The 17,316-nt window shown below is 47.3% G+C and overlaps 4 protein-coding genes and 1 long non-coding RNA gene across 11 annotated transcripts; 1 reads left to right on the top strand and 4 right to left on the bottom strand.

The window, feature by feature from the left end:
- Positions 1-71: 71 nt before the first annotated feature.
- Positions 72-10,210, bottom strand: arm (armadillo). Of its 4 annotated transcripts, none has more exons than XM_033384840.1 (7): positions 10,079-10,210; positions 7,096-7,155; positions 3,910-5,549; positions 3,633-3,833; positions 3,279-3,551; positions 2,104-2,200; positions 72-682 (listed from the first exon to the last, which is right to left on the bottom strand). In XM_033384840.1, the coding sequence occupies exons 2-7, from the start codon at positions 7,124-7,126 to the stop codon at positions 408-410; spliced, it is 2,517 nt and encodes an 838-aa protein (XP_033240731.1). In that variant the 5' UTR covers positions 7,127-7,155; positions 10,079-10,210; the 3' UTR covers positions 72-407. The 4 variants fall into 4 exon arrangements, with proteins under 4 accessions (XP_033240731.1, XP_033240730.1, XP_033240732.1 ...); XM_033384839.1 differs by lacking the exon at positions 10,079-10,210 and adding an exon at positions 8,417-8,559; XM_033384841.1 differs by lacking the exon at positions 10,079-10,210 and adding an exon at positions 7,622-7,775.
- LOC117185083 (uncharacterized) lies at positions 8,917-10,166 on the top strand. Its single transcript, XR_004470585.1, has 2 exons — positions 8,917-9,551; positions 9,614-10,166. It is a non-coding gene; the product is annotated as an uncharacterized lncRNA (long non-coding RNA).
- A 69-nt stretch (positions 10,211-10,279) lies between the features above and the next one.
- On the bottom strand, positions 10,280-11,401 carry Ldaf1 (Lipid droplet assembly factor 1). Its single transcript, XM_015185941.2, is given in 5 exon segments — positions 10,280-10,467; positions 10,469-10,632; positions 10,689-10,892; positions 10,959-11,103; positions 11,245-11,401. Coding segments are annotated over 5 exon segments (609 nt in total). The 5' UTR covers positions 11,248-11,401; the 3' UTR covers positions 10,280-10,374.
- LOC26532954 (uncharacterized) lies at positions 11,335-12,055 on the bottom strand. 2 transcript variants are annotated; one of them, XM_015185944.2, is made up of 2 exons: positions 11,857-12,055; positions 11,335-11,800 (listed from the first exon to the last, which is right to left on the bottom strand). In XM_015185944.2, the coding sequence occupies exons 1-2, from the start codon at positions 12,029-12,031 to the stop codon at positions 11,490-11,492; spliced, it is 486 nt and encodes a 161-aa protein (XP_015041430.2). In that variant the 5' UTR covers positions 12,032-12,055; the 3' UTR covers positions 11,335-11,489. The 2 variants fall into 2 exon arrangements, with proteins under 2 accessions (XP_015041430.2, XP_015041429.2); XM_015185943.2 differs by having other exon boundaries at positions 11,867-11,950.
- Positions 12,056-13,160: 1,105 nt separating this feature from the next.
- On the bottom strand, positions 13,161-17,295 carry Edem1 (ER degradation-enhancing alpha-mannosidase-like protein 2). Of its 3 annotated transcripts, none has more exons than XM_033384838.1 (4): positions 17,209-17,295; positions 16,646-16,882; positions 15,454-16,582; positions 13,161-15,398 (listed from the first exon to the last, which is right to left on the bottom strand). In XM_033384838.1, the coding sequence occupies exons 2-4, from the start codon at positions 16,759-16,761 to the stop codon at positions 13,725-13,727; spliced, it is 2,919 nt and encodes a 972-aa protein (XP_033240729.1). In that variant the 5' UTR covers positions 16,762-16,882; positions 17,209-17,295; the 3' UTR covers positions 13,161-13,724. The 3 variants fall into 3 exon arrangements, with proteins under 3 accessions (XP_033240729.1, XP_033240728.1, XP_015041431.2); XM_033384837.1 differs by lacking the exon at positions 17,209-17,295 and adding an exon at positions 16,962-17,101; XM_015185945.2 differs by lacking the exon at positions 17,209-17,295 and having other exon boundaries at positions 13,161-14,840; positions 14,898-15,398; positions 16,646-16,930.
- Positions 17,296-17,316: the final 21 nt, after the last annotated feature.

Here is a 17,316-nt window from a genome sequence, read left to right as displayed (position 1 = left end):
TGTCTACCTGGGAATTGTTGGGATTCCCGCCCCCCCGCAACTCACTTGAAAAGAGAAAGAATGGAGGGGAATTTGGGGAAATGTACGAGTTCTATTGCAAACATTTGTTTAATTTTCCATTTCTTGTATGTGGATAATATGTAATGCGTCATATAATATGTTTTATGTTTCATGCCGTTGCAGTTGTATTATAATTAATATATATGTTTATGTATGTGTGTGGTAATAGCCTTCTTCCACTGGGCCACCTCGTCTCGGAGTCGCCCTCTTTGCTCGGGGCCGTGTGTACCATTGTCTTATCATCGTTGTGGGCACTGGCGTGCCCGTGCTTACGGACCAGGGGAAGAGGGCAGTAAATGTCGATTTATGTGTGTGGAATTCGAGAGGATCGAATTTTAGCTTGTCGTCTAACAGTCGGTATCGTACCAGGCAGCCAAGTTATTGTTGTCGTTGGGTGGCGTCGGCATGGCATCCAAGTCAAAGTTCAATGCACCGGCATCGATCTCGCCGACGTCCATGTCCATGGAATAGGGCGATGTTGGTGCCCCGCTGGGTGGGACGACAGCACCGCTGCCGGCGCTAGCACTGTTAACACCTCCGCTATTGCCAGTAGCGCCGCCACCGCCCACCGGGCTGCTGATCTCCAGACCCTGCATCGAATCTATTGGTAGAGTATCATATCCTGCGAACAAGCGATAGGGAGAGATAGAGAAAATGTACAAAAGTTAGATTAGTGCGCTTGCCCCCTGCAAAGATCCTCCCAAAAACTATTAGCTAAACGTCAACACAAGGTAAACACATAAATCAGCCGTTCCCCAATCATTTTCCACCAAGTGGCGTCAACTACGGCAGCAATTCCCATTCGTTTGGAGCTCATGACCCATCTGCATGCACATCGCTTATATAAACTAAGGACTATAGACTATACATGAACATAGTACGTGTGTGTATAGATAGATATAGTATATGAGTTTATAGCTAATTTAAAAAGGCTACTTCGGGCTACTTAACATGCAAAATGAACCAGACTGAACCGATCTAAGGGGCGGGCATTCTCCGGACAACGTCATACGCTGCATATTGCATTATCGAACGAAAGCAAACTCAAGGAACGTAAATTAATCAAGGGCAAATCAAGGGAAAATAAGTTTTAAAGTATTAATGAAAAATAGATTCTGCTTCCTCAGTCAACCAACAGCCGCTGTAACGCTGTAACGCACCTAGAATCCATGGAAAATTTATGAAGAAAGAGAAAATATGAAAGTTCATAATGCGAAGATAGTCCTAGCACGGCAGGCAGATCCTGTCAGTTGTTGTGTGTTGGTGGGTGTGCCTACAAAAGTGCGTGTGAGGTGCGAACATAGTTATATATGTATGAAATATGCACATGTCCGGGGTCCCTAAGCCTTAAAGGTTGATAATCAAAGGAAACAGCCATACATATTGTATGTATTGTACGCTTGCTGCGTTTAAAGTCATATATTTTCCTCTAGCTGCTTTCGCTTGGGCCAAGACTGAGAGATCGAGAGAGATCCTGGTCGGACACGGGAAAGAAAAAGGCTCAGTGTCGTTTAGTTTAAGAAATGAAAATCAGATTGAAGAATTGCAAGGCAGAAAAGGGGGCAGGGGATTGGGTATGCTATTCCGATTGCGGGAGGGGGGGGGGGACACAAACGAAACTTATTTCCATCGCATGCAGCGATTGACTGGGGGTGGACAACGAGACAAGTTAGCAGGGTGGGTGAAGTGGAGTGGAGATCACATTGAATAATATTATAATTGGAGGAGTCTTCAAAGTTGAAACGAACTTAACTTTAGCATCGATTATTCATATGTTATATGTAATTTAGTTAAATTGATGAACTGACACGATTACGATTAAATGCAGAATATGCATGTAATAAATGTGTGGATGGTGAGGGCGGGGCTGGGGGTGGAGGTGGACTTGCTGCTGCTTGCTGTGGCAGTGGGTGTGTGAACACTTTTTGATTATTCTCCTTCATTTTGGTGCGGGGGTGACACAAAGGGTTAAGGGTAAAGTGGGGCGGGGGCGGAGGCGGGGGCTCTCGGAACGGTGTTTCCTTATGCATATGACATACATACCTTGCTGATGGAATGCGCGACCTCCGTGCGAACTGTGCACACTGGGCGGACCTTGTCCGTAAAGGCCCTCATATGCTTCTTCGGGTCCAAGCATATCCTGTGATTAATTGATTTCGTGTGTTTGTTGTTGTCGAAAGTTTGGTTCGGTGTGTAGTTGTGCGTGTGTATATTGCAGTTGTTTGTACGTGAGTGTGGGTGTGCGTGTGCGTGTACGTGTGTGAGTGATGTATTTATTTTTTCAGTTTTGTTTTTTGTTGGATGGATCAGAAGTGAAAAGTTGTTAGGAAAGAAGAAGACACAGACACAAGTTTGTGTTGCGCATTTTTCAGCGAGAGTGACAGAGAGGAAGGGAGAGATACGTGGATGTAGACAGTTAGTTTTTGATCGTGTGTGGTAGTGGTATTGGTATTGGTGGTGATTCGGTGCGGTGATTCGTCGGTTGTTTCATGTTTTACCGTTGCAGTTGGTTTTTTGTTGTGATTGGAATTGTTTTCGTGTGTTGTTTTGTTTGGGTTTGTTTTTTGTTTGTTGTTGGTTGGTTTTTACAAGTTAACATAAAGGAAAAAAAGAACAAAAAGTAAATAAAAAAATGTGAATTAATTACAAAATCATAATTAACACAAACAAATTTCAACAAAATCTGATTTCTAGGCGAAAATCATTTCAAATTTATATGTATGTACACTTATGATTTGAGAGAGTATATAGGAGGGAGTTGTAGTTGGGCGGAGCTGAGGGGTCGATATCGATTGCCATCTACAGACAAATGCTTTTTCTACCTACTTATCGATCTATCGGTTCTCGTAATACAGTAAACAGAAAAAGAATAAAAAAAACAAAACAAAAAATGTAAATTTAAATTCAAAGGCATATTGAAATCTTAAGCAAGTCCAAGGAATATTAGGCTATTATATTGGTCGATACTTATATGAACACAAGTACAGAATGCTGGAATAGTTTAAGTTTCTACAATTTTACAGTTGTATGTACAGAGTTCGCTTCGGCGCGGACGTGGAGGGGGAACAGAGAAGCAAAGTAACAAATGAAAACCCAATGGAAGCCGGAACCCAGGCAAAGTACACCTTGTGGAATATGGCCACAGGCACAAGATACCAGGTACCGGGTGCCAGGTGCCAGGCTGCTGGCCGCCTCACTTATGACTAGTGTCCACCCACCTGCAGATCCGGACCCATGCCTAAATCAGCATTGGCCCAAATGTTGTTGTCCTCGCGCAGCAGAGAGTTGGTCAGCTCGATAGAGAGACGCTTCTTGTAGTCCTGCGGCTTGTCCTCGCTCATGCGGAAGAGCACTGCGGCGGCGTACGTGGCCACGCCCTCGTTGCGGGAGTGCAGCAGATCGGTGAGCGGGCCGGTGGCACCCTCCTGTTCAATGATCTCGGCACCTTCCTTGTCAGCGGCCAGCTCGCAGAGCACGCCGGCAGCCACGCGCTACGCAGAGAGAGACGTGAGACATTAGACAAGATTAGTGAGCACCTCCTTTCGGATTGGGTTTTTCGGATGCTGGCTTACCTGGATGTTCTCGATTTCGTTGAAGAGCAAGCGCACAAAGATCGGAATCACCGACTGCTGGCGTATGAGGGCGCGATTGTGCGACTCCCGAGCCAGGATGTGCAGGGCCCCCACTGTGCCCTCGACAATTTCCTCCATGCGAACGCCGTCGGCGTAAGCAGACGGCTGCTGGGAGCCCGTGGTGGCAATCGATGAGCGTTGCTGCAGGAAGAGAAGGGTCAGTACCAGTACCAGTACACCGAGCGCGAGTAGGGATGGAATGGTGGTGGAATCTTACCCTCTCAGTATCCTGGAAGGCGCGCATTAACAGGCGCACCAAGTGATGGATGGCGCCGTGCTCTCGCAACGGGGCATGGTTGGCCGGACAGAGGGCCAGGTTACGAATCAGCCCGATGACGGCCTTGATAAGCGGCCACCGTGATGGGGGATGGAGCAACTTCACAATAACCGAAAGCCCGTAGTTGAGACGGACCGCGTTCTGCGCCAGCTCAGAGTCGACGTGGCGCGAAGTGAGGTGGCGCAAGGCGCATACAGCCGGCTCGGTGATCTCCTCGCGATCGCCGGCATTGATGATAGTGCGGACAAGGGCGTCGACACCGCCCACCTGGCAGACGGTGGCCTTGTTGCGCTGATTGTTGCACGTCAGATTCGAGAGGATGCCGGCGGCACAGGTGACCACGTTGACGTCGGTGGAACCGAGAACCTGGACCAGTGACTGCAAGAGGGCCTCTAGTCCCTCCACCTTGGTGGCCGCATCCGAAAGATTGCGCAGAGTCCACAGGCAGTTCTGGACGAGACGGGGCGACATGTTGCCCAGGTGCATGGCCAGCGCCTGCATGCCGCCGGCGTCCACGATTGCCGGCTTGTTGCTTGAGCACACCGAGAGCACCTTCAGAACGCGCGATGTGGTCCAAAGGAGCTTCTCATAGTCATAGGAGCGCATGATGCGCACCAGTTCGTTTGGTCCGCCTGAAGCAAGAATGATGAGCTTGCTCTCCTGATTGCCGTAGGCCAGGATCTGCAGACAGTCGGTGACGATGGCCAAGAACTTAACGTTGTTCCTCTGAAGCAGGGTGACCATTTTCTGAAGACCGCCGGCCAGGCGCACGGCCATCTTGGAGCCATCCTGGTGGAGCAGCAGGTTATGCAGCGTGGTGATCGCATAGAAGAGCACGCTCTCGACGGGCGACGATAGCAGCTTGACGAGGGCCGGGATGCCGCCGCTCTTGAAGATGGCCAGGAGACCCTGGCGATGGTGCGACAGATTGTGGAGGGTTCCAACGGCGGCCTTGGTGCTCTCCAGGTCGTTGCTGTTCGATATGGCGCGCACCAGGGCGGCCACCATCTGGGGACTGTTCATGATGGCATGGCGCGAGGCCTCCTTCTTGGACAGTTGGTGGACCATCATGGCGGCCTGCGAGACCACAACCTGGTCCTCGTCGTTGAGCAGTTTGATCAGCTCAGGTATGGCTCGGGTGGCCAGCTCAGCGTCGTCCTGGTAGTTGATCAGGTTGACCACGGCATGCTTCAGCATCTGCGACGGCTCCGACAGACGCTGAACAGCCGTCGGCTGCTGTGGGTCGAACTGTGTCGATGGTATCTCGATGCCCTCCTCCAGGGTCTCCGGGAACATGGCGGCTCGCACTCGCTGCGAACGCGTCTGGCTCAACTGCTGGTTCATGTCGTCCACCTGGTCCTGTGTGAAGTTCTGCGGGAATCCCGTGTCCAGGTCGAACATGAGCGGATCGCCCTCCATCTCCTCATCCTCTTTTCCGGACAGCGACGGCACCTGGGTGACGGCCCCCGAATGGATACCCGAGTCGCCCAGATACGAATTCTGTTGCCACATCAGGGTCTGCTCCTTGGCCGACACCATGGGTGGCAAGTCCGGCGGATTATATTGATTATTATGCGACACTGCCACAGGACAGAAAGGGGTACAACGGGTTAGAGATGCACAGAAAATGACAGATTTTAAAATACTTATGTACAGCGTGGAAAACATTTGCGTCCACAGATTGAAGACAGCATTACAAACCCACCAAACATACACACATACACATATACACATGTATTTATGTGGATGTGTATGTATGTTCCAGCCCCCTTTCCCGATCCACACTGCTGCTATCCCAAGAATCTTTTGAAGAACGACAACGGAGCCCATCCTCGACATCAACATCAAGCAAGGACTGCCTCTCTAGTCGGGATGCTCCCCGGCACCACACCAGGCCTCGCCCTCTCTCTCGAAACGAAGGATTGCCAAATGGAAGGCGACAGTGACAGAAAGTGAACATGCTGCAAAAGCGGCAGCAAAATGCGGACCTAAGCACAAAAAAGTTGAAAAAATGTGAAGCATGACAAAATGAACGCTGCAGGATATTCCAGGACGAACGCTCACACTCACACTCACACTCACACTCACACTCACACTCATACACAAATACACTCACGAGGAATTGACGGGTGATGGGGAGAGTTTGCTTGAGAGTTTCCCACTGGAAAGGCAAAGGATTTGAGGGCGTTTTGTTTGCCATTTCTGGCTTAATTATGCAGTTTCAGGCCCACTTCTTTAGCTTTGTTTCGGTCCTTATACATCCATACATACATATACCGACACGAACACGTCCGCGTCCGCGTCCACGATTCATCAGTGCACAGGCCACGCCCACACCCCGGTATCTGCCTCACTGCATTTGCATTCACACATTTTCGTTTCATTTCCCAGATCGATTAAGCGCTTTTTGCGCCTCATCCCTCAAGTGGGGCACAGCACTCCAAGGAAAAAAAAAAAGCAGAGGACCACAGCGGCCGTAGCATAATTTATGCGAAGCCTTTACGTAAAAATACTCCTTGCTTTTTTTTCCTTACTAATTAAATTCCGGGCAAAAAAAAAAAGGCGCACACACACACAAAAGAATGTGTGCATTTACGTCGTAAATGAGATTGAGAGAGGACGAGAATGGGTACCCACGTGTATGTGCATACGCTCACGAGTGGGTGTGGGTGTGGGTGCGTGGGTTGGTGTTTGAGAATCAAGTTTCAAAGGGTACAACAATAACGCACATTCTTCGCCTGTCCCCGCCCACGGCAGCCGAGTGCAAATGAAGTGGTAACGAAAACACAACACACGAGAGAGAGCGAGATAGATAGTTAGATAGATAGGGGAAAAATACATGTACAGATGCAGTTGCCTTTCCTCCGTTACATTTTTAAGCTGCAGCAGCATAAAATGTTAAATTGACACAGGAAAGTCAGTCAACCATCAGCAATGCAGTGGGTGGGTGGGTGTTTGGTCTAGTTTGATGCATTTAAGTTGGGTGTGAGTGCGAAACGATGAGATGAAAAACAAATTAAAAGATAATCCAAATCCATACTGGTACCCCCCCAGGTCGACAATTCGGCCTACTCCTCGGCAAATGAATTCGCAGATTTTAGAGCCCAAAGGGAGTAATTTACTTACTTGTACGATTCTGGGCTGGCATGTAACTCATCTTGGCGATTAAAGCGCTTTACAGCACACCTGTAATACAGAAAAAAGTGAGTAATGTAAAACATGTAAAATTTCTGTGTGTGTGTGTGTTATGTTAGTTATGCATTTTTGTGCATGTGTGGAGAAGATATGAAAAAGAATTGAGATGGCCTAAGGGGTAACGTCTCGTCACTCGGTACCCAAATTATTTATTATTATTTACATTAGCAAAAAAAATAGATGGTTCTTATTTCGGTTTTACAGGAGTTGTTTACCCGTAACTCGATTCAGCACTGATAAGCTTATCCGTTATAAATTTCTTAGTAATTATCTTTGGTTTTCACATTTCCACTTTGAGAATCTGCAGATCAAACATAATTCGAAATATGATGCGTCTTTAAGTATGGCATACACAAAGAAATTCGCAAAAGACTCGCAAACAAACGCTCTGAAATATGGGTAGTGTGTGTCCGCGATCTACCTGCCGAGAACCTTAAGCCGAGCACTTTGTACGAACCTTGCGTTTAGTTAATTTTCAATTCAGTTTTTTTTACTATTTTAACACCTCCTTATACTAACAAACTGTATATTTGTTTTAGTTAGAAACTACATGCAACTTTATAAGAGACTAGTAAGAGCCCAGCAGAAAATGCGTCCGACCAGCTTGCTCATTAGAACGAAATAGACGCAAGTGACGAGGCAGCAGAACCAGAAGCAGAGGCAGACGCACTTGCAGCAACACTGCACGAGCGCAAGAGCGAGTGGGAGCGTGTGAACGAGTGAGAGGAAGAAAGTTAAGGGCAACAAATGGACAGGCTGAAAGAGCTGCTGCTGCTGCTTCTACACAATGCAATGCTGCGCAGTGTTGCCATCCATTCATCAGTTTGTGCATACATACATACACAGGCAACAAGAACGGATTTGACGGGGTTTTAGCTACTCTTTGAATGTAAGATTAGATAAATCTGAGATAATTTGTCCGATAAAGCGCTAAGCAAGCTCGCAATCAATTATTACTTTCTGCCTTTGGCGTTGTTTACCATCAAGAAAGCAAAAAACAGCAACATAATTTATCGAATACATACAAATTCTGGTTGTGTGTATCCATCTCCATGCACACATGTGTACATGTAGATGTAATGTATGAGTGTCAGCATACCACACCACCGCTGGTTACTGGTTTGCCCTTGCCAACTAGTAGCTTTCCTAATGTTTTTTATGCTGCACAGCAGTTTACCTTGCACATATACGTATCAAAATCTCACGAATTAATATGGAATCTGCGATAAATCTACTAACTCGAATTGCTCACCGTGTCAGTATAGTTTAATTCTGCTGCTCTAAAGCAGATTTCCTTTCTTTAGACGCACTTAAACAAAAAAAATTACAGCAATCCTCGACCTGTGAAAACTATGTATATCAGTGTGACCGTGGACTTATCGATAAAATATACGGTCTAGCCCCTTATAAATATACCGTCTCTTTTCAAAAATATACCGTAAATATACCGAAGAAAAAGCGAACTTAGCCCACTTAAGCCTCCTGTATTTAAACAGTTCAACGACTTGAGGATAAGGCGGAATATATTACTGGTTGTACATTTTTTCTTGTAGATGCATGCCATCTCGCCTCGGAATTAAAAAAACCATGATATCATTCACCTGAACTGCGCTAAAATGAATAAATTTTCATTATTTTCGGTGGAATATTAAAATACTCCTTTGGTCTACAATGGGTTAATTGATCTCTGTCAAGGATTGGAAACCAAATTCCTCGATTTTGATATTCGGTTTAATATTGCTGGATAGCTGGGACGCTCAGCACTAAAAACAGTTTTATTCGATAATTGAATACATTTTCTACAAGATGGTTCACTTCAAGCACTCTTTTCATTGAGTTGTTTATAAAATATGGCTTAAACTAAACAGGTAAACAGGTAGTTTATATTCTTAGTTGAGCTGCATCACAGCAGCAAAGAAGCGATAAATTCGTACCCTGGAATAATAACTGAAGCAACAACTCATTAAAATAACACAAATGTAAACACAGAACGTTGTGTTTGTGTTTTTATACTAAACTAATATTTAGAGTGGTGGGATACGACCATAAATGGAATTTCTACATTTGTTCATGGAATTTACTTAGTGTGTTAGCAAAACAAGCTGATTTCATTATCGGGAAAAACAGCAGAACATTTGATCAGTTTACAAATACGCATCTCCAAGAAGTTGGTAGTAGCTGTATGACATTAGACTGTGCTAACTGACTAGCTTCTAATACAGAGACAACCTTATGGGAAAAGCATGCAGTTAGAGCGAGAGATGTACATATATGCGACTAGTTGGCTTTCCAGTTGAGCTGGGAGCAGAGCTGCGGAAATAACAAATTGTTACACTTTTCAGATCCAAATTTGCTGGCTGGCTGGATCTGTGTGTTGCAAAATATCAGTTAGTCAGTCTACGAACACTAATTTTGCGTTTTGTCTATTGAGTTATCCCTATCTTCGCAGCAAATTTAACAGAGTATTATGCCATACAGCTATAGACCCAGTTGACCTAAAAAGGAAACAAAATCGAAAGAGCTGAAAGAACAACTTAGTTCACTGATATAAACTGAGAAACGAGCTAAGGTTGGCTGAATTTCCTCACGCCTACCATAGATGACAGGCGGATGAACATTTCCAAATGTATGATTCAATGATTCAAATATATATTGTTAAGAAAATCCATGACACAAAAGCGATTTCAATATTTCCATTTTTCCAAAATACATACATATGTACATTACATGTGTATGTACGTATGCGTTGAGTACTAACTCTGCAATCTAATTTTTAGCCTTTATCTTTTTGAAATACGCACCCAAACAAGCGTGTGCACGTATGTACATATGTATGTGTGGGTGTTTACCGACTGCACTTTTTCATACACAAATATTTGTCCATTCTAGGAAAATTATAATTTTAAGAACTTACCGCGTCGGGTAAAGGTAATTCTGCTTAAAAGCAGGTTTCTGTTAATAAAACACTCTTAAATCTTTAATATTTAACAACAAATACCAAATGTGAAAACTATGTATATGGCGACGACTACAGAACTAGTGATGGGAGGTACTTAGCAGCGATACACAAACCTGCTGGGACTGCCAACCTTTTTTTATTCATAATGTGGCGCGGTCATGTTTTCAAAAAAAGTTTATTGTAATTATTTAGGTAGTGTACAGTACTTGAAATAGTTAATTTCACAAACTAGATAACTAGGCTTCCATTCTTTAGTTATTTATTTTGTTGACAGCTGGCTCTTCAGAAGTTGTCACTGATGCCGGCACCAAGTCACATGGCTTGGGCGGATCTTTGAACCTCTTTGAACCTAACTGCAGTCTTGCGGCGCTCCTTTCCGTCATATAAGCCATACACCTGAGCGAATCCAAAGTATACACCAACAGTAACAACTCCAATCACCGGAACAATGATAGCAAAGCCACCCAGACATGCAAAGAACATCATAGAGACAATAGTGAGAAGAGTGCCTGGAACAAGTGGAAGTTTAGTAAAAAAAAATCACCCACAAGCTCGGGCTTCTTACCTTCTAGCACCAAGAGGCCCGTAAAAGTCATCACCATGGTGGCGATTCCGAAGCCGAAAATAATCAGGAACGGTATAAGAAATACCAAGCTAGCTGCCAGCAAACAGATGGCAATGTGAGGATTACGGGCGCACCATACCGCCGCAGCTTCCAACAGCTCGCTTCCACTTAGCTCGGACATAACAAAATGCCGAAGCCGCAACCCTGAAAGTCCCAAAAGGGGTAGTCAGAGTTAACAAATTGGACTAGAAACGGCTAGCTACGACTTACATGACTTTTGCACGGTGTTGAGTAGGAGTTCATGGAATTGATCCTGACTGGGGGCATGCACATTGGGCTGGGCATTATTTGGCGGGTTGCTGGGATTCTTATTATTCGCCGCTTTCGCTGCCTTCTTTGCCTTATTCGAATGAGCCTATACAAAAATGCATGTGTACATATGTATGTATTAGTGTGCGTGGAAATAAACTCATTAAGCGGAGGCTGAAATGATCCATCGAACGTGAACTTTGGCTCCGCTGCCCACCACTTTTCCTTTGAGCTGCCCATCTTATACCATTTTGTGTGACTCCAGCCGAACGTGGATGATATTTTACTGTAGCGACCCAGGCTATACTTATTCCAAATAAAAAAAACTTGTGGCACGTACAACGTCGCTAATATTCGAAACTGTATTTTTGATATTCAATTGCAAAAATGAACGCAGAACGTAAACATTGATTGGGCTGCCAACTGGCTTGTAAGCTCGATTGCTCAGTGTTGCCACTCTATGGCGATTTCCATTTCAAATTCTTTGCGTTTCTAATGAAGCAAAAACCGCAGTCCATTGAATGCAGGACGCTCCGTGATGCGCTCCGCCATCAAGTTTTCGCCATGGATCGTCATGCTGCAGCGCAGTTTTGGGGCATGCAGGAAATTTAGCTCTAGGGCACACTTTCGACCCTGCACCGGCAGCCAGCCATACATTTGCGATTCCAGCCGCGGTGTCCCCAAGCGCAGCTGCCTCTGCCGCTCCAGGAGTCTCTCCGGTTGGGTGTAGCGCAGAAAGCGCAGGGGCTGCGCCGGCTTCCGCTGCTCGTACTCGGCGTAGAATTTGCGAGTCAGCATATACTCTAAGGATGAGGAGCAGGTGGAACAAATGAGGAGATCAAAACGTCTGTCAAGGCACCTTTGCTAACCGGAACGAAGGCTTCGTAGAGGCGTATATGCCTGTTGGACTTTCTGATCAGCTCCTGTTCAAAGTCGTACGGCAACGGACGCGGATCGCCCTCATGGTGGTCCTGCCCACTTTCTCCGTCCTCCTCGCCATCGCCATTCTCCGGTGCTGCGCCGCTGGACCTCATCCTGATTGCCTCGCAATTCTCTCAACAAAGTTGTACTCGACGCCGAACCGACTCTGCGACACCGTCTACACCCCGTCGCGTGTTTCCTCCGTATGACTTGTTCGTCGGTCTTACTTGATTCACTGCAAAAACACGTCTATCAGTACGTTCGTCCGTCTGTCTGCTCATTTCATTTTGCTTTCATTTACAAAAAATTGCACTCATTAAACTTTCGCCATTGTAGCTGTTGTTGCCGGATGGCAGGCAATGCTTCCAATACTACACACGCATCCCCACGTCTCCTCACTCCCCGCCATCCACGACATACAACGCACACACAAAAGGAGCCGCGCCGAGCCGCAAGCAGTTGCGGCAGTAGGGTGTGGAGGGTGTGACCCACAATCACAGTTCCGTCGACGTCAGAGGCCACTGCAGGGCCTGCCAGCCATAGCATAGCACAGTTTCGGCATACTTTTTCACTCCCAGCATTCCATTCCCTTCAAAAACTTTCACTTCAACTTCGTTTCCAGTTCATATCATGTCATTGGCGTAATTTGGTACAAGCCAAACCGAATCCTTGAAGTAAAAGGAATTTCCGAAAATAAACCCATTGAAATGATTACCATTGCGTGTTTAGGCAATCGCAGGCGCAGCCTGAGCCGGAACACACACTCGCAACCTCTGCCCCATGGCTCTGTTGCGCAATCGACTACACTACTCCTTTCCTGGGCCTCTTGAATGTCGCCAATATTAGATAATCGAATCTAATTGAATGCATAAATACAGGTATAAATCAATTTAATTACAATACAGCCGACAACAGTCAATGCAAATAGTCAACACGCATACACGATTTCCAAATACTTTTATGAATTTATGTACATATTGTATGTAAGCATTTACAAACCTTGTTTTTGGTGATTAACAGAAGCAAAATGATAAGTATTCGTTATGATAAATGAACTGACAAAAGAATAAAGGAAATAAAGAAGGAAGAGCATCCTCATCATCTCATCTCCCTGCCTGAGGGAGCAGGAATGTACCCTATTAAAACTATTGAGAAAACCCTTACTGGAAATCCCTTTCAATTTTGGTTCGACGTTAACATCCCAAAGGTTGCTACTCATTTTAAAAACAAACCACTTCTACGTTAGGTGTACCAATATCAGTTTTTAATCCCAATTTAAAATTCTGAATGGCATCAACATCCGAAATTATTCGGAAGTTCGCTAACAAATTGGTTGTAGCCTCAGCCATTTCCCTATATACAGATTCCAAAAGCAACATTTACCAATTTTAAACCAAAGATCCTTAGAACGCTCAAAGCACTCGCACGTTTTTCTTTAAAATTTAACCGAATTCAATTAAAACTAGAATTTAGTTGAGTCTAGAGGGGATCAGCCTGAGTGGAAAATACAAAATTACATCAATCAATCAATCCTTGAACAGAGCCCTCCCATGTTATTAATGATCTTATCAATCTTATTGTGAAAACTAAACAGGAATGGAATTAAGGAATTTATCTATGCAGTCGCAGATTATAGGCAGACAGCATATCTATATATCCAATAGATACGCGTTGAGTTGAGTTGATAACATAACTATTCAGATGTTCAGATGTGAATACCTTCTAACTAAGTAAATACATATCTACAGATCAGTCGTGTTTAGTTTTCGTGGTGAATGTCCAGGACGATGACTAGGCAGCTCCCTACTACGTCACGGGGTAGAACTCTCGGTACGCAAACTGTTCGATAAACTCGGGGCGCTGACAGGTGAAAAGCTCACGGGGGTTCTCGTCGTGGGAGTGCTTTTCCAGCGCCTTGCGGGTCTTCTCCTGCAGCAGCGCCTCGTCGAACTTCACGCGCTGCACAGTGGTCTTACGCAGTATGGTCTGCACAAACTGTGACCACACCGATCCCTCCTCAGAATCCACCACTTGCTCCTCCGATTCCTTCTGCTGCTTCAGCTCGGGCTGCACAGCCTTTTCCCTGACTTCAGTGTTAGTGTTAGGGGCTGGCGGAGCCTCCGCTGGGACAACAGCCGGCTGAGCAGTTGCTGTCGCCACAGCCACGGCCTTCTCCTTGGTCGGCGTCAATTTTTGCATGAGGGTTTGCAGGCGGTCCACCGTCTCGGACATCCGCTTCCGGAAAGTCACGAGGCGCCGCGTGTACTTGAATAGCTCTCGCTGTTCGGGTGGCTTCAGTTGGACGACCTTCAGGGTGCCTAGCTCGACAGGATCGAGCAGTGGGGAAAAGCTGGGCGCCGCGTCTTTGGTGCCCATGAGGTAGATGCGATGTACAAACGCCTGCATGGCGGTGGTGTTCATCAGGGCTATCTCGTAGCCGACGCAGGCCTTGAGGATAGCTTGGTCGATGTCGCCTACTTGCGGAGTTGAGTTCGCATGTGAGAAAGAGTCCGCCAAGGCGGCAATCTCCAACTGAGTGTGCAGAGGATCCTGCTGCCGATCAAGACCGTCTAGGACCTCGGCCAGATGAGTGCGCATCACCTCGCCGTCGGTCTGGAAGCTAAGCAGCTGGAGGTGCTGAATGAGTAGGACGTTGGCCGCATACTGCTGCTCCAGAGCGTACAGCTCCCACAAGGACCGCATGCGCTCCTCATACTCCTTCTGAGCACCCGCTCCGAGGAAGTTGCTGATGTTGCTGTCGTACAGCTGCAGGCCCCGGATGAATGCCACATCCATTGTAAACTTGCCCATGAAGGCCAGCACATAGTTGAGGGCGTCGGTGGTGCTAGCAAAGTTCTCGCGGCGGCGGGCAAAGAACTCATCTAGGTCGCTGACGGTCAGCTGGTTCCGCAGCACCTTGATCTGCAACAGGCTTTGGTTGAGTTCACGCTCCTCTCGTATACGCTCGAAGTTGCTCACCAGCACATCCCCCACCGGTTGTTCAAACTCGTCGAAAACCTCGATGTCTACGGCCATGGTGGTGGAGTGTTTGCCCTTTTCCTGGTCCCTATCCCGATCCCGGTCTCGATCGGGGATCGGCTCCGCATCGTAGTTGGGAAAGTCCTGCGACTGGCACTGAGGCACCCAGTGCTCTTGTTCGACCAATTGCTGCTCGCGACTGCGCTTGAAGATCGCATTGGCGCTGAGTCGCTGCAGGTCCAGGGAGCCGAATATATCCTCATTGTGGTCGTGGCAGCAGTGCAGGGCCGACATGTCCATGGGGTGTGCCTCCGTGTTGAAAATGTAGGCGCCGGCCTGTACGACGCACGCGTTCTCCTCCGTTTCTACCAGCTCACCTTGGGCCCCGTCGCTGTGCAGAAAGTTGTCACTGTCAAAGAGCAAATACAGGTACTTGCTCGTCTCAGCCAGGAAGAACGACTCCATCCGGTTCTCCTTCTCATGCGTCAGCACATTGCGAATCTGCCAGAAGAGCGAAAATAATCGACGGGAAGAATCAGCTTTGAGTTATGCTTACCGTTGCGTACCCACACTTGGTCTTGGCACTGAACTCGAGCGATTCCAGCACCCGCTCTCCAAGCTCGAGCAGGTATTCGTTCTTGGTGGATCGATACAGATACATTGCCGACTCTATTAGCTCCGGGCGGAGGGGGTAGACCTCGCGATCAGGGGACGCCTCGCCGGCGGCAATATTGTAGAACTCGGGCAAAAACCCGTACTTCTTCCACACGCTGATGTAGCGCACGATGGTGCGCATGGCCGGCTCCGTGTCGCCGATGATGCTGAGGATGCCGGGCCAGAAGGCCTCGAGCGACTGGAAGACTGGCAGAGTGACGTGGCCCTTGTTCATGCCTACCCACACGTACCAGTCCTCCTTGCGCATGTACTTGTCGATGGCGGCTCGCGCCTCGTGAAAGAGCTCGAGAAGCTCCGGCCGGTTGAGCAGTATAGCGGCCTTTACCAGATACTCGAATAGGGAGTCGACGCCCGCGCCGATGCCCGAGTCGAGGGCTGTCCAGCGGCCGCTCTGCACGTCAATGTGATTGCCGAAGAGGCCGATGGGAGATCGATGCTCCCAGAGGGCGTACACGGCCTGCAGCGCCACCTCCTCGTAGATTTTGTTGCCGGTTAGGCGGCTCAGCGTGCCGAACTCGACGAGAAAGGTGCCCACACCGGCTGTGCAAGTCACTGGAGTCTCGCCCTTGGGAACACCGTAGCGGAGATTCACCGTGCCGTAGGGCATGCCCGTGTTGGTGTCAAAGGCCGGCAGCAGGCGTCGGGCCACGTCCTCGGCCATGCGCAGCAATGGACCCTGGCAGGGCCAGCCCGGCTCCGGCGCGACGCCAGCGCGACGCGACAGCAAATGGGCGGACAGCAGACCACCCACGATACGGATGTTAGTCTCGAAGACGGACACGTTGATGTCCCGGTCGAAGTTCATCTTTTTTGTGAGCAGAGTGAAGACTCGCTGAAACTCGGTGAAGTTGCCCATAGTGGCCAATGTGTCCAAGGCATCGATTAGCGTAAGCGAATAGCTGCCCCAGGTGTCGTGGCCGTCGCAGGTGAGTGGGCGTAGCTCGTCATAGTTGGAGGCGTGCGTCAGATAGCCGTCGTAAGCGTGCTGGAACATACGCCGAACATCCTCTCTAGGGGAGTAGCATGAGGATGGTAAAGTGTTGAACGCTTTGATGCCAATACAAGCTACTTACCGCAGCTCCAACATGCGCGCCCGTGTGTAGTGCTTCTGTGAGATTCCCTGAGCCAGCAGACCGAGGAACACCCACAAATGGCATATCACGTACAGGTTATTGCCGACTTTTTGCATATTTCACCAGGCTGAGGCATTAATCGGTCAGTCAATGAATAGCACTAATCCAATTATGAGCATTCTCAATTTGCTATAGCCAGAGTCATGAGGCGGCCGTATGATGTGGATGCGGCTCTGTCTACGTTGTGGCAAAACAAAAACAATGAAAACTTTTTTATTCAAACCTCGGACAGATACTCTTTCGATTCTATATACACCTATGCACGACGCATTTACATCCGTTGTCGCACTTTGTCACTCTAAAATTGATTCAAACATAACTCCAGCTTATAGTAAATACGTTTCTATCACCCAGGTATTTCTTAATTGTATATTTCGGCAGAGGGATGACGAACTCTACCAACAAACGGGTATGGCTGTCATAAGGGTATCAACAGCTGTTGATACTCTAAAACTATCGGCCGGGCTACCTCTGCAAGAATTTAATATTTTAACAAAACATACATCACCAAATAGATGCAAAAATGCGTGTTTTTAATTACATCAACGTTTACAGTGTAGATTATTTAAATTTTTTAATCGATATATTTTTTACTACTGCGCGACACTCGC

The sequence above is a fragment of the Drosophila pseudoobscura genome, chromosome X, assembly GCF_009870125.1.
Source record: "Drosophila pseudoobscura strain MV-25-SWS-2005 chromosome X, UCI_Dpse_MV25, whole genome shotgun sequence".
NCBI classification, from domain to species: domain Eukaryota; kingdom Metazoa; phylum Arthropoda; class Insecta; order Diptera; family Drosophilidae; genus Drosophila; species Drosophila pseudoobscura.
Note: the sequence above shows the minus strand (reverse complement) of the source record. Positions and strands in the feature narration are given on the sequence as shown.